The sequence below is a fragment of the Lissotriton vulgaris genome, chromosome 7 (genome assembly GCF_964263255.1).
Source record: "Lissotriton vulgaris chromosome 7, aLisVul1.2, whole genome shotgun sequence".
NCBI lineage: Eukaryota > Metazoa > Chordata > Amphibia > Caudata > Salamandridae > Lissotriton > Lissotriton vulgaris.
Genome location: NC_141695.1, coordinates 617,827,572 through 617,840,647, shown reverse-complemented (window position 1 = coordinate 617,840,647; position 13,076 = coordinate 617,827,572). Strand labels below are relative to the sequence as shown.

The 13,076-nt window shown below is 42.4% G+C and overlaps 1 protein-coding gene across 1 annotated transcript; it reads right to left on the bottom strand.

The window, feature by feature from the left end:
• Nucleotides 1-714: 714 nt before the first annotated feature.
• JPT1 (Jupiter microtubule associated homolog 1) lies at nucleotides 715-8,990 on the bottom strand. Its single transcript, XM_086930780.1, has 5 exons — nucleotides 8,365-8,990; nucleotides 6,222-6,355; nucleotides 5,989-6,071; nucleotides 5,683-5,701; nucleotides 715-1,099 (listed from the first exon to the last, which is right to left on the bottom strand). The coding sequence occupies exons 1-5, from the start codon at nucleotides 8,418-8,420 to the stop codon at nucleotides 954-956; spliced, it is 438 nt and encodes a 145-aa protein (XP_086786906.1). The 5' UTR covers nucleotides 8,421-8,990; the 3' UTR covers nucleotides 715-953.
• Nucleotides 8,991-13,076: the final 4,086 nt, after the last annotated feature.

The following is a 13,076-nucleotide window of genomic DNA, read 5'->3' as shown; positions in this document are numbered from 1 at the left end:
AGGTATGCACAGACTTATTTATACCAAACAGCTGGCCACCTGTAACTCAACAGCAACAGGACAAGAAAAGGTCAGTCTTCCTTCCACTTTACAGAGTACACCCTGCTGGAACCATAGCAGCACTGGGTCTCCTTCAGCTCTGCCAAAACCAAGAAAAGCTGTTTGTCAGAGCATATTAACAATTTGTAGTAGACTTCTCCCTCCATTCAGTGTACGCCATTTCAAACCGTTACTGCTGTAGCACTGTGGTCACATACATAGGAGCCATGAAAGTCACTGTAGCTGCAGGGCTTTTAAACCCAGAGAGTTTACAAAGAGATTTAATTGAAATATTCGGATAGCATAGAGAAGAATATTCCAATACCCTCGCACCACAATACTAGCTATTTAAGTCCTACCTCTTTGAAATAGCCACTCACCTTGGTTCAATGATGTGCTGTTAGTTGCTGGTACCTATGACCTAGAATCTTTCCTCTCACAAGCTATGCTATGTGTAGGAAACTGAATTGCTCAAGCTACCAGTAATAAAACATTGTCCGTGAAGGGACTGCTGGGCTCAGGTGTACAGTACAAGTCCAGTACTAGGAGGGTTATTTATAGTGCCATTAGATAATCATGTATCAGTTAAGTATATTCTCAGGACATGGGGTGCACTACTATAACAAAGAAATGACATACTAATGTGTGTCGACGAGCCAACGGAAATAGTCTTAATCATTGACCAGAATCACTTTATTTCATTATGTAATACACCATGAAAACTGTAGGTTTCTACAGAAATCCCTACAACTTACACGCCATTCTGACAAACAGTGAAAAATGTAATATTTTAAAAAAAGGACAGATACATAAAGTGCTTCATAAAAGAAATGGAAAAGGGCAGTCCAGGCGCAAGGTCAGTTCACAAACACAGAAATAAGACTAACATTGAGAATCAGCAAGAAGCAACAGCATTAACCAAGTATAAGGGTGGACCTGCCACCGGGAGGGTTTCTTCTGCTCGGCACTGCTGCTGGCACTACCGGGGCAGAGTCTATAGGAGCTGGTTCGGAAGGCACTTCACTGTCAGACGGGATAACGTTATCTGACTCAACGTTTTCTGCAAAATTAAAGTGTGTGCATTAGAAATTCAACTACATGGTTAAACAATTCCAATCAAGATTCAGTAAATTATATAGTATGGAAATGGACATTATCAAAAACACTACAAATCATGATTTCTCAAAACTGGGAAGATAAAAATCACTTGGGCACTCTAGCAACCAAGGACTCGCTTAGTTGCAAACCTTTTAGAGTATGCTGTGTACTTGAAATAGAATCCTTTACACGACGAGAAATGCCTAGGTAGGCTGGTCTTCACCTTTGACTACACTAGTATCTTCGGTTATATTGATGGGTGTATGATGCTTGCCTGTGCTTAAGATACTTCACTACAAACCAATGTGCTTCCGTTCAGCTCTGCAGGAAGTGGGTTAGCTTAAGAGCATAAACAGCTGATAGCCCCAAAGGAGGAATTGCTGGCCAACTTACCTACCAATTGATACTGGTCTACTTTCTCCATAAAAGGACTTCGAATATGGAGATTAGATTAGCTAGATCTAACACAATATTCTAGTAAAACACTGTATTTGATGGCTAACAATGCATAAAAGTGTTGCCTGGCCAATATGGCAGCTATGAAGACAGAGGAATGAATCCTCTTCAAGTGTCGCTGCACACAGCTGAAAAGTAATTTATTAGCAGTGCACAATAAATTCGATCAATGCAGTCCGAGCATGGTCACATAACAGTCCGACTGAATCACTTGAGACATAACAGCATTTTACAGTGCAGAAACCACCTCATAATTTAATACATTCGCCCAGACAAAGGGTGTAGTACATCAGCCTGTGGAATTGAGCTACTGTGTTAATTTATTTTGATGATAGAGATGCTGGTGTGAGGCACTTCCTGTGTGTCCAGTCCCGCTTCTCGAAGGGTAGTATTCCGATGCAGCAACAGTGATAAAATACTCCTGGTTAGGCCTTCTCTTCTGTCCCATCACTCAAAGTATCCTGAAGTTAGCAATTACTCAAAGTAGCCAGACATGGTGTACGGGTGGAGCCTCCAAGAGCATTATTTGTTTATGGTGGTGTTCCAAGAAAGGTTCCCCAAGATCAAAAACGAAGTTCAATTACTTAACTGGAAAATGAAAGGGAATCTCTGTAAACATGGTATGTCACTGCCTTATAGAATTCAAACGCTATGAGCACGTTGAAAGATTCAACAGGGCACTTAATAATCGTTCTTTATTTAGGTGAGTGGAAGGACATTGAGCATGAGGTGTAGAGTAACAAAGAATCAGGAAAAGCCCAAGACATGCCATGGTTCAAAGGAGTGCGGGATTTGGCTAGGATTTTGAGCCCTAGGTGAATTAAAAGGGGAATCCAAGTTTAGAAAACTGTTGCTTTGAAGGGAGACCGCTATAGTGTGATAGCAGGCTGATTGAGTATAGAATGTAAGCATATACGGGGGGCGGGGGTATTGGATTCAGAGCAAGATGCTTGGAATTTCTCGGTAAAAGTGAATGGTGAATCAGTTAAATTGCAGAGAAGTGGATGGAGGTGTACAATCCCACTTTCCAGAAAAGGTGTCAGATTAGTCAAGGCTCAGATTATCTCGTTTTAGATTAGTTAGCCAGCAGGACAACAAGGGCATCATCTGTAAAACTCGAATTTTAAGAATGCTGAATGACTTTAGTATACAGCATAGCTGGTTAGTGCGCTAGTGCCTGCTGGTTATGCCCATTTTACAATTAGCTACGAACTGAACGCAAGCCAACTACTACTGTGTAATCAAATGCCTGTAAATATGAACATATGGACAAAGTCAATAAACCGTTTTGAAAAAAGTAAGATTAGAAGCTCTGGCAGACAACCCAAGCAGTCTAGCCACAGCAGAGGCTACTTTACCCGCTCCACCTCAAAACTAGGAAACTAATGGGATGCAACAATGTTAATGGATTTCAAATAAAAGCAAAACCAAAAAAAGCTTAACCTGAAACTCACATGACCTGCACCAGAGATCAATACAATAGACACTGGGACAGGAGGCTGGTTGTGTCGGATGGTAGTTACGCTTAGCTTCACTGGGTGCAGTACGGATCACACAACCAAGTATACAAGATGACTGGGTGGAATGCTTGAATTGATCACAGCCACCGGTAATTATTCAGGCCGCATCCCAGCCGGTCTTTATTTTGCTCAACATGCAAACTCAGTTTGGAGCCAGCTATATGCAAATCAGTCCTGACCCTGCTCAATGGGACCCAAGCCAGGTCCTACCTGAACCAGAAGACATGCAGTCCAAGTCCGGTCTGGACTCGTTAAGGGCTCAGCCAGGTACAGCTTGGCTTCAGTGACCGTGTGCACAGGATCCAAGTCTAACCATACCCGTCCCACTTATGGTAACAAACGATACAAAAATAGATGTGCAGAATGATATCAGCCAATGGTAATTACCTGGGCAGAGTAATTCCCTGCCATATTTTGGTCAATTCAAGCATGTGAATCTATGCTACATTCAAGTCCTTTTGAGGGAACAACGTTATTGTCCCATATGTTGGTACAGTCTTCTTGACCCCATCTCAAAATGATCATTGGATCTTGTATTATGTAAAAAAATTAGGGGAAGAACAGAAGTTTTGAATTAAAGTTGGCTTTATCACTTAAGTATGTCATGTATATAGTGCACCACTGACTTCACTTGTCACCATATGTCACTCATTTTCACAATAGTCACTTATATCGCCGTAATTTAATTGTGTTTGTGACAGCCATATTCTATTTCCGTGAAACAAAAGGATATTTTTTTTTTTTAAAAAACAGTTTGGCAAATCTTCCTCTGGTGTGTTCCTATTACAAGGTTTCATTTGCTTTTTCAAGGAAACTGTTTCATTTGTTGCGAATAAGTCGATACATCGTTGCATTTGTATTACACAGATCATAGCAGTTGTATTACCCAACAGAATCAGTTGTTTTCTACTATTGCATATGAACTATACAAGCACGTTTTTTATTCTATACCACGTGATAGAAAATACATCCGTCATAAGATTTTCTAGCAAAGAACCCTACTTGAAAAGAGTGTATTCTTAAGACTAGCGCTGTAGACCAAAATCATTGCGCCATTGGATCAATGGGGTGAACCCAATCACAGGACCTGGGTAACAATTGGTCTTTAAAAACAGAGTGGTCCTTGATGCAACTCAAGACGCAATTAATGTAACTCTTATTGTTAGCATAAGCAGATAGAATCTGTACCTGAGATGTATAATTTGCAGACGACAATATTAATTGCAACAAACCCAACACATCTAGATCAACAGCCAAACGTACTTGATCTCACTTTATATCACGATTTTATTTACATAATGCTAAAAATAAGTAATCAAAAGAGACTGCAAGATGCAGTGGACAGAGGAAGGAATTAAGTGGGTGCTCAAGTGAATTGAAAAGGAAAATAAGCTCAAAGGGCAGAGTTAGAAAGATTCAGTACTACTAAAAACCACAATTTTTCAGTTGAACAAACAAAGGCCTACCCATACATTTGTATATACATCAATTGTAACAGACAGATTGGCGGGGGACGGGAGGGACAGGGAAATTGATAAGGTGTAGGCCTTGGGTTGGGGGAATAGCCGTCGACGATTCGAGCCTAGCGCAAGAAGGGGCAGTTTCCAGGCCTCTGCTGCGGGTCTTCTTCAGGACAGGGTGGGGCGGGTACCGGGGTGCCAAAGGTAACACGAGAGGGTCACGTCAATATGATTTGGACGGGCCACCTAAATTGAATATATCAAAGGATCCAAATTGAAAGAGTTGACGATTGCTCCGTATGTTTCCACGCCTAGAACCACAGGCGTCTAAACAAAGTTTTAATGTAATCAAATGGAAAGCAAGGGTAGAGGAACGACCCCGCACGTAGCTCCGAGACTGAAGGTATCAGCAGTTCTCAGTAAAGTCGCACTATTCAAAAAGTTTCTTTACGATGAAATAGCTGCAGCACCTCTTAGTCGAAGTAAGCAGTCCGGTCAATTCTGATCCGTATTAGTCAAATGCAAACGTCGACGGCTATTCCCCCAACCTAAGGCCTACACCGTATCAATTTCCCTGTCCCTGCCCCCCCCCCCTTCCCACTGTCTGTTACAAATGTATGGGTAGGCCTTTGTTCAACTGAAAAATTGTGGTTTTTAGTTGTACTTAATCATTTTAACTCTGCCCTTTGAGCTTATTTTCCTTTTCAATTCACTTGCAGTCTCTTTTGATTACTGATTTTTAGCATTATGTAAATAAAATCGTGATATAACGTGAGATCAAGTAAGTTTGGCTGTTGATCTATATGTGTTGGATTTGTTGCAATGAATATTGTCATCTGCAAATTATACATCTCAGGTACAGATTCTGTTTATGCTAACAATAAGAGTTACATTAATTGCGTCTTGAGTTACATCAAGGACCACTGTTTCTATAGACAGAATCATTGCGCAGCACTTACAGCTGTCTGAAATAGCACCTCGCATCCCCAAGTCGGCCACAGAACACTATTCTCAACATTGTTAAAAGTGGAGATATCAAACTAATTTATAGCAAAAACATAATACAGTCCAAAAGGCAGCCGTAAAACAACGTCAAATCAAACACTTACCATACTCTTCGGAGTCGCCCTAAAATAAGAAATAAAAACCTTGTTAGTGGAGAAGAAAACTTAGACAAAACCTTAAGACTGTCCAGGCAATTCCGACAACCCATCTGCCAGCCCACCCTATTTGAAGACAAGGGCAGGAGCTTAACAGAGAACTTCAATAATTCATATGCATTTACAATATGATCTCAACGTTTAGAGCTTAAAACTTAACATTCAAATCAGTTTAAATATAGCAAACTTTTGGGAGGCAAAAATCAAAATCAGACGAAGCCAAATAAATTAGGGGTAAAATGCCTTGCCACCAACCGTTTGTTCAGCAGAGTCACCACACTCCCCACCAGGCAGCGGTCTTCTCTGCGGTACTGATGGCTCTGCTTCGCTCTCTCGCCCTGAAAAAAAGCTATATTTAGTCAACAATTTCTTAGTTAGCTGGCACTAAATGAATCTACGGTCGCACAGGAACCAATCAATGGTGGGCAACTGGACATGTGCAGGCCATTAGCGCATCAGTGGTGTTTAATGCGCAACGCTGACTATACCTGGTTTAGGAGCTGGGAGGTCATCGGGAGGGCCGAATATATTGGATGCCATCCTGTGCTTTCTTACTGGTTGATCAGACTGCTCGCCGAAGCCAAGGGAGAAGTTGGAAGCCCCTCCAGGTGGCCGCAAAACCCTAAGCAAAGAAAACCCAGCCACATTTAGTACATTCGGATCGTTTACACGCCTAAACTGTACATACCAACAAAAAGCTACAAGACAAACTCAAATGTCTTGTATACAAAGCCATGCACACGGCCTACAATATTCACCGAAAATAACCTTCAGTGTTACACGGACTAATTATCAAGCAGGTAAACAAGACTTACCGGAACCAACTCGATCACCAAGTTCAACAGCCGAAGGATTACTGTTTCTAAGTTACCCCAAGCGGTCATATACTGCTGAACGTCCAAGCGTGTATGATAGACATATTATACACACACCTACATACGGGCATATATACACACACACACAAACGTTAAGTGTCGAGTTACATCGTCGAATTACATCTCAAGCTTTAATTCCCAAATAAATGTTGATCAGGCGCAGTTAAAAAGGGTGTTCATACTATAACTTTAGACGCAAAGGTAGCCAGTGTACCGTTTACAGATTTGATACTTTTTTGGGAAAGGGGAGTTTTTGGAGTCACGAGGGCAGACAGCTGTAAGAAGTCGCAGACCACTGTGCAGACGCCACCCTGCAATTCTAGATTGGTGCTGTCGAAGCAGTGTTATCTGGGCCTCGCCAAGAAACTAGCACAGCTATTATGCGAGAGGCCTCTGCAGACCGTGAAGGGGGCGCTGCTCCTCTAGCAGCTGCACCGGATTTCACAACGAAGAGGCGGAAACCACACCCAGCACATGACGGGGACACTGCTCAGAACCCAGGCAGGATGTGATCATAACTATGCCCCAAAGGCCGTGGTGATTAAGAGAAAAGGGGGGCGGAGGGTCATCTCGCTACTGCCATGCATGCAGCGAGTGAGCTCACCGCCCGGATAAACCCGGAAATATGAGTGCATCAAGCCAACTGACGCAGCTAGACTGGGTACACTTCTGCTTCCTGGCGCACAGGAACTATAGACGTTTATCACTGCCTGAAAAAGATTAAAGTCCTCGCTAGAGTAATAAAAAAAAAAAATCTAGGCACCGTTTATAAATCCTGGCAAATTCTTGTCACGCAGTCATCCGGGAATCAGAAACTGGCCCCACTCCTAGTTCGGGCAATAACCATAAGTAACCTTGCGACATCTTTAGCCTAGTTATAGGTTCACAATAAACAAAAGATTTCACATGCGCATTGAGAAAGGAAGCAGGCAAAGTCCAAAGACTGCCAAATTACTATGTAGAACCAGTGGCTGGAATAAACCGGTCAGAAGCTCAGAAAACCAATATACAACACGGCGACAATACACGGACCCCAAGAGCCGGTGAGTGACGGAACATGTAGCGACCCTGCCGACCGGGACCAAGAACGTACAAGATCACTCAAGCGACAGTTGCATTCCTAGCACAACAGCCCACACATAGTCTATTCATACGACTAGGGACGGCCAGCTAAAGCTATCCCATGGTACAAATTGGCGAGGGGGTGCAATCATGATGGTATTCAGTTCACAATGACGGGGTAGACACGACGTAGATGGAACGATGACATACATAATTCTTTATTCGTATAAACCGAGTGCAATGCGACAAAGCTTGGTTGTAGCAAGGGCCACTTTAATACGATCAGTTTAAATACCACTCGTATAGGAGGGCATAGGTGGCGCAGTGACTATTGTATGGACGAGCATCGGCCAGGCTTTTACGGCTAGTGACTGCACTAGGACCACTCTTTCGTCTGGGAAAGACAGCAAGTAGACCTCTAATGCCTCTTGGAATTGGAAAACACCAAACGAGAAACTGCCAAAAAATTGCTAGACGGCAGGGAACAACGGGACACAAACATGAGCATTACACAAAGAACCACGCCCAAGAAACCCCATATGCCACCGAAGGCCAAGGAATCCATACCCCAACGGGACCATCAAAAGAGGGCAAAAATTAAAAAACATAAAAACTCAACCCGGGCTCCTGCTAGGCCATCCCATCGCAAGCACCCCCAAACACCCCCTGCAAAGCACCCTACATGCACAGTCACCTAGAACTGCTTCTGCCGCTGGGGTCCACACCGGAGAAGGTGGTGGTGGTTGTCATGGCGTTGGTGCAGGCGAATGTAGAAATCGGCAAATAATTACACGGTAAAATCTGATGGCGAGCAGAGGCACTATAATACGTCCAAGTTCCAAACTCAAGCACGTCAGAATAAACCGGCAAACAGCGGTTGCGGAACTGTATATCGCCCACTCTTACATAGCTTATCCCGAGCGTCCCGCCCCTCTGCTACACTCCCATTGGTCGTTTCAAACCGGCATCTGAGCTCATTCGGTAATGTCCTCGCGGCATCTTTCGATCTCCTCAGTCGTTGGCAGTTGACTTGTCAGTACAAAAAACTGCTAGGAATCCCGCCCCTCTGCCGCGCCTCGTGGCAACTGTCTGAAAATGATTGGATGGCTCCTCGTCTTCTGCACCAAGTGGTGGTTGCAGTTAGGTTCAACAGAAAAGATTGTCTCGCTTGTACTCGCATTGATGATTGGAATGCCTAGCTGCCGCTCGCAGAGTTCCAGTATTTTGATTGGTAGCACTTGTTTCTTTTGTGTGGAAAGGAAGGAAAGTATTGAAAGAAGCGGGCGCCGTCTGATAAACGGTGGAACTTCGTGGAAGTTCTTTACTCATCAGACAGGAATATGTTTTTAGTTCTGGCTTGCGTTACGTGGTTTCTCATAGATTACTATAATAGGCAAGAGATGTAGATTGATTATCTATCTGAAAAAAAGGTGTGTGTGACATTTTCATAATTTCAATGTAATTATGAGTGGCATTTTAACGACTATGAATTACACTTTCTCTCGAGCAAAATCAAGCGATGAAGACGAGAGAAACACAAATATAAAAAATGACACCCTTTTGAGCTGATTACTGCCTGGCTTCTGTCTCCTGCTTCAGAGTGAGGTGGGTAGGCAGCCTGGGACAGATAGCCCAGAATTAAGTACATCGATTTGTTTAGAGATACGATCGTATCTCTAAATAGATAGATCTATTTATTATTTGTACAGGAATGTGAACGTATACATGGGGTGCAGCCCTTAAGCCCTAATGAAGAATCTGCAGCTGGTGAAAAAGAACTTGTGTGTACACACTTCCTCACAACTTCACTCCATTGACTTGAAAAACGACGGCACCAAACATTATTTACAGGTACATATGGAGTCCCAAAGGGCATCTCCAATCCATGCATTTGTATGTGCAAAGTTACAAATTGAGAGGTATCTCGTGGCTTTGTGTGTGTGTATATATATATATTTATATATATATATATATATATACCACACAAATATATATATATTTGGTGGGCTGTTGTGCCGCGTACAACAGATATTGTAAACAAACTTAAATGGACCATTGTGCATGGCACAGCTATTCAATCAACAATATTACAGCCATTTTGCTGCTCGGATTGCCTGATACGTGACAAAGACTAATTCAACCTTCGGTTCAACCATAGACAAAGATGAACAAAGGTATCAGTCTGCAATGGAGGCCTCCATTTTCTAAAAAAAGAACCAGGAGATACCTCCTATTCCTATCATTTGTTTAATTACCATGCTGGTCTTCCAGTGATTATGCAAAGTACTGCACTGCTTATATGTACTGTATATCACTACCATGGGAAAGAGAGACAGAGTTAAATGAAAACCACACTTAAAAGAGGTAACTTGCACCAAATTATCATTTTTCAAGTGATGTCTAGGCGGATTTTTACTGGTAAACTAAACTTGATATATAATGTTTGGGTGATCATTCTGGACCAGTGCTTCCATATGTCACTGGAATTGGTAATTTTCTTGACTGTCCTTTTATTAACTTAAGTCCATCATCTCTAGGTTTTTATCAAACCAATCTGGTGACCTAGACTAAGGTTCTGTTTCTTTCCATTGTCTTGTTCAAATTGGCAGTAGTTTTGTAGATTATATATGCAAAAAGAACAGCCGTAAGAAGAAGGACCAAAACATACCACTTCTATGGGGAAACAAGCAGACTCAACAAGGTCAGGAATGGAGAGAGGGTTAGTGATTATGATAATGCAGACTAATGGCTTATGAGGCAAACTCAAAATGTATTTATTTTACATTTTATTTCTTTTCCATTTGTGTATTGGCATTTTTAAGAACATTACAAACATGTCTGCTAGTGTAGTTCCCAACTGCCTTCAATACAGGGATTTCTTAACATATATTACAGAGTTTGATACTCATCCGGTAATAAAGCACTCCAGACTGGATGGCTGCAGGTAACCAAGTCTCCTAAGAAGCACTATCCATGGAAAACATACAATGCAAATAATTAAATGAAAAGGAGACATGGCGGCAAGCATCATAACATTTTTAAAGCAATCGTGAACCCCCCCTTCTATGGAGTATGGGGAATTAACCATGCAGAACATATGCTTTATATTAAGACCAACATCAACTATGTATTCAGCCTATGGCAGTCTAGCATCCTCTTTTGTCTCTCCACTTTCACCGGTTAAAATCTCAAGTGAGTCCCTGCTCAGCCCCCTCCCTAGTCGGATATCTAAAAGCACCACTGCCTTGGCCTTTGCCCAGTGCAGCAAGTTGTGGAGCCAAGTGGAAACATCTGACGGAGACAGTGTCTTCTGTGGAGACATTTGTCCCCTTTGGCTCCAGGGTGGATACCCAGCAAACAGGACTCTGGGAAGTATGAGGGCACAATTTCAACCAAGGCTGCATGTCACCTCTACCCACACACAGTGCACTCCCAGACAATCCCATACTACACAAAAAAATCCTGCATCTAGGACCCGCATCGTGGGCAACTGGGTCAGCGCAGGAAACATTAGCGATAAGCAGTGAGGTATAAGATACGTGTGGTGCAAGAAATTAATTTGGGTGAAGCAGAAACGGGAACTCCATAAAGCATTCCTAATCATGTTTAAGGCCTGGGTCCACTGTTTGTCTGTCAGTGGGAGGTGAAGATCCACTGTCCAGCGGTCTCTGGATTGGGCAAAGGGTTTCTGCCACTGTACTATAAGACTGAAGATGGACAATGCCAGAAGAATGCAGATGCACTGTCCATGTGTATGTAGTATCACTTTTCTTTTATTATCAATATTATCAATATTTTTTAACTGTGCAGTCCGCTTCATTTTGCATTTTTCCAACCTGGATAACAATTAGCTAAGTTGCAGTGTGGGGACTTCTAAATAGAAAGACTGTTGGACTTTTGATAAGTGAACTGTCATCTTCCTTCCATGACAGATGCGACGTGCTCAAGAACTTGATGAATTCAGTATCTGTCTATCAATTACGCTTCCTTAATTCCCCCACCTATCAATTCATGAAATCTTCAACCCTCTTCCAAATTGAGCAGTCTGTTAATTTTCACCAGTATCACAATCAAACAGGCAGACCAGGGCGGGGCCACAGTTATTATGTACACAGTGGAGTACGACGTGGTATGTAGGAGGCAATTAAGCAACCGCAGATACTACACTCCCTTGAGAGAGGACCCCACTCCCGACTTAACAGGACGATTTCTTCCATGGTTTTCTCAGCTGAGACCGAGGGCTGAGTCACCAGAAAGGAGGTGGAATTCCTCATCACAAAAGAGCTTAAGACCCCATACTTTTACACCTTGCCCAAAATCCATAAGGAGTCACCCATGTCCCCATGCGGTCCATTGTCTCGGGGATTGGGTCCATCTTGGAACCCCTTTCCAGGTTCTGCAACCATTTCCTTCAACCGTTGGTGAGAGCGACTTCATCATTTCAGTAAATCTTTATTTCGAAGAATAAAAATTCCTCATAAAAGCACATTACATAAAATTTCATTAGATTTCATTACATTTCATTCCTGAACTTTTCATGTTAAAAACAACAATAGAGAAGAGAGGATATGATTCACGGGGCAGGTATGATTTTACAACACTAATTCATTTCTTGTATTCCTCAATCTTACTGCTACTTTTAAAAAGCTTAAAATGGCACATAGGGTGTGGGGATCAGTGGCTTTCTGTAAAAACAACAATGCAGTTCTTGCTTGGCGGAATTTCTGTTTCTTTAAAATGTCTACCAAAAACAATCGTCTGGGGTTACTATAAAATGAACATAAAAGTACAAAATGAAGGGTGTCCTGCTGAGACCTATTGTCGCAGCCGCAGGCACCCTTCTGCTCAATTGATACGGTAAAACCAGAAGGGTAAGCTAAAATATTTGGTAACCAATTGAGCCTAAAACGGCACATTAAAAACCGATCATTTTGGCTATACATAAGAAACAGATATGATTCCATTCCCCCTCCATTTCTTACAAGGTCATCACTCCATCATTTATTAAGGACACCACAGATGTCCTACGGTTACTTGAGGGGGTCCAACATCCAGAAGAGGTAGACCTACTGATTACCCTAGATGTTGAGGCTCTCTATACAAACATCCCACAAAGGGCGACCCTGAAAGTTATAGAGGATGCTCTAAGGCATGGTAACTGGACTTCTTTGAGTATAACACACAACTCTACTATCAGACGTAGGGCACCTCAATGGGCAGTACGTTTGCGCCAAGCCTGGCATGTATGTACATGTTGGCATTTCAAGAAAGGGAGATCCTCAGCTCCAAGAACTCATACAAGGCAAATGTGCTTATGCGGAAGAGGTTCATTGATGATATTCTGGTCCTATGAAACTAGAACGCACGAAATGTGAAGAATTCTGTACCTGGATCAATACATTGAAC

What these genes read in the sequence shown, in the direction of transcription:
- JPT1 (XM_086930780.1), bottom strand. Translation starts at nt 8,420, where the DNA reads ATGACAACCACCACCACCTTCTCCGGTGTGGACCCCAGCGGCAGAAGC. An exon ending in AGCGGCAGAAGCAGTTCTAG is followed by an intron (nt 6,356 to 8,364) that starts GTGACTGTGCAT and finishes TTCTTTGCTTAG; the next exon opens with GGTTTTGCGGCCACCTGGAG. An exon ending in CCTCCCAGCTCCTAAACCAG is followed by an intron (nt 6,072 to 6,221) that starts GTATAGTCAGCG and finishes GCTTTTTTTCAG; the next exon opens with GGCGAGAGAGCGAAGCAGAG.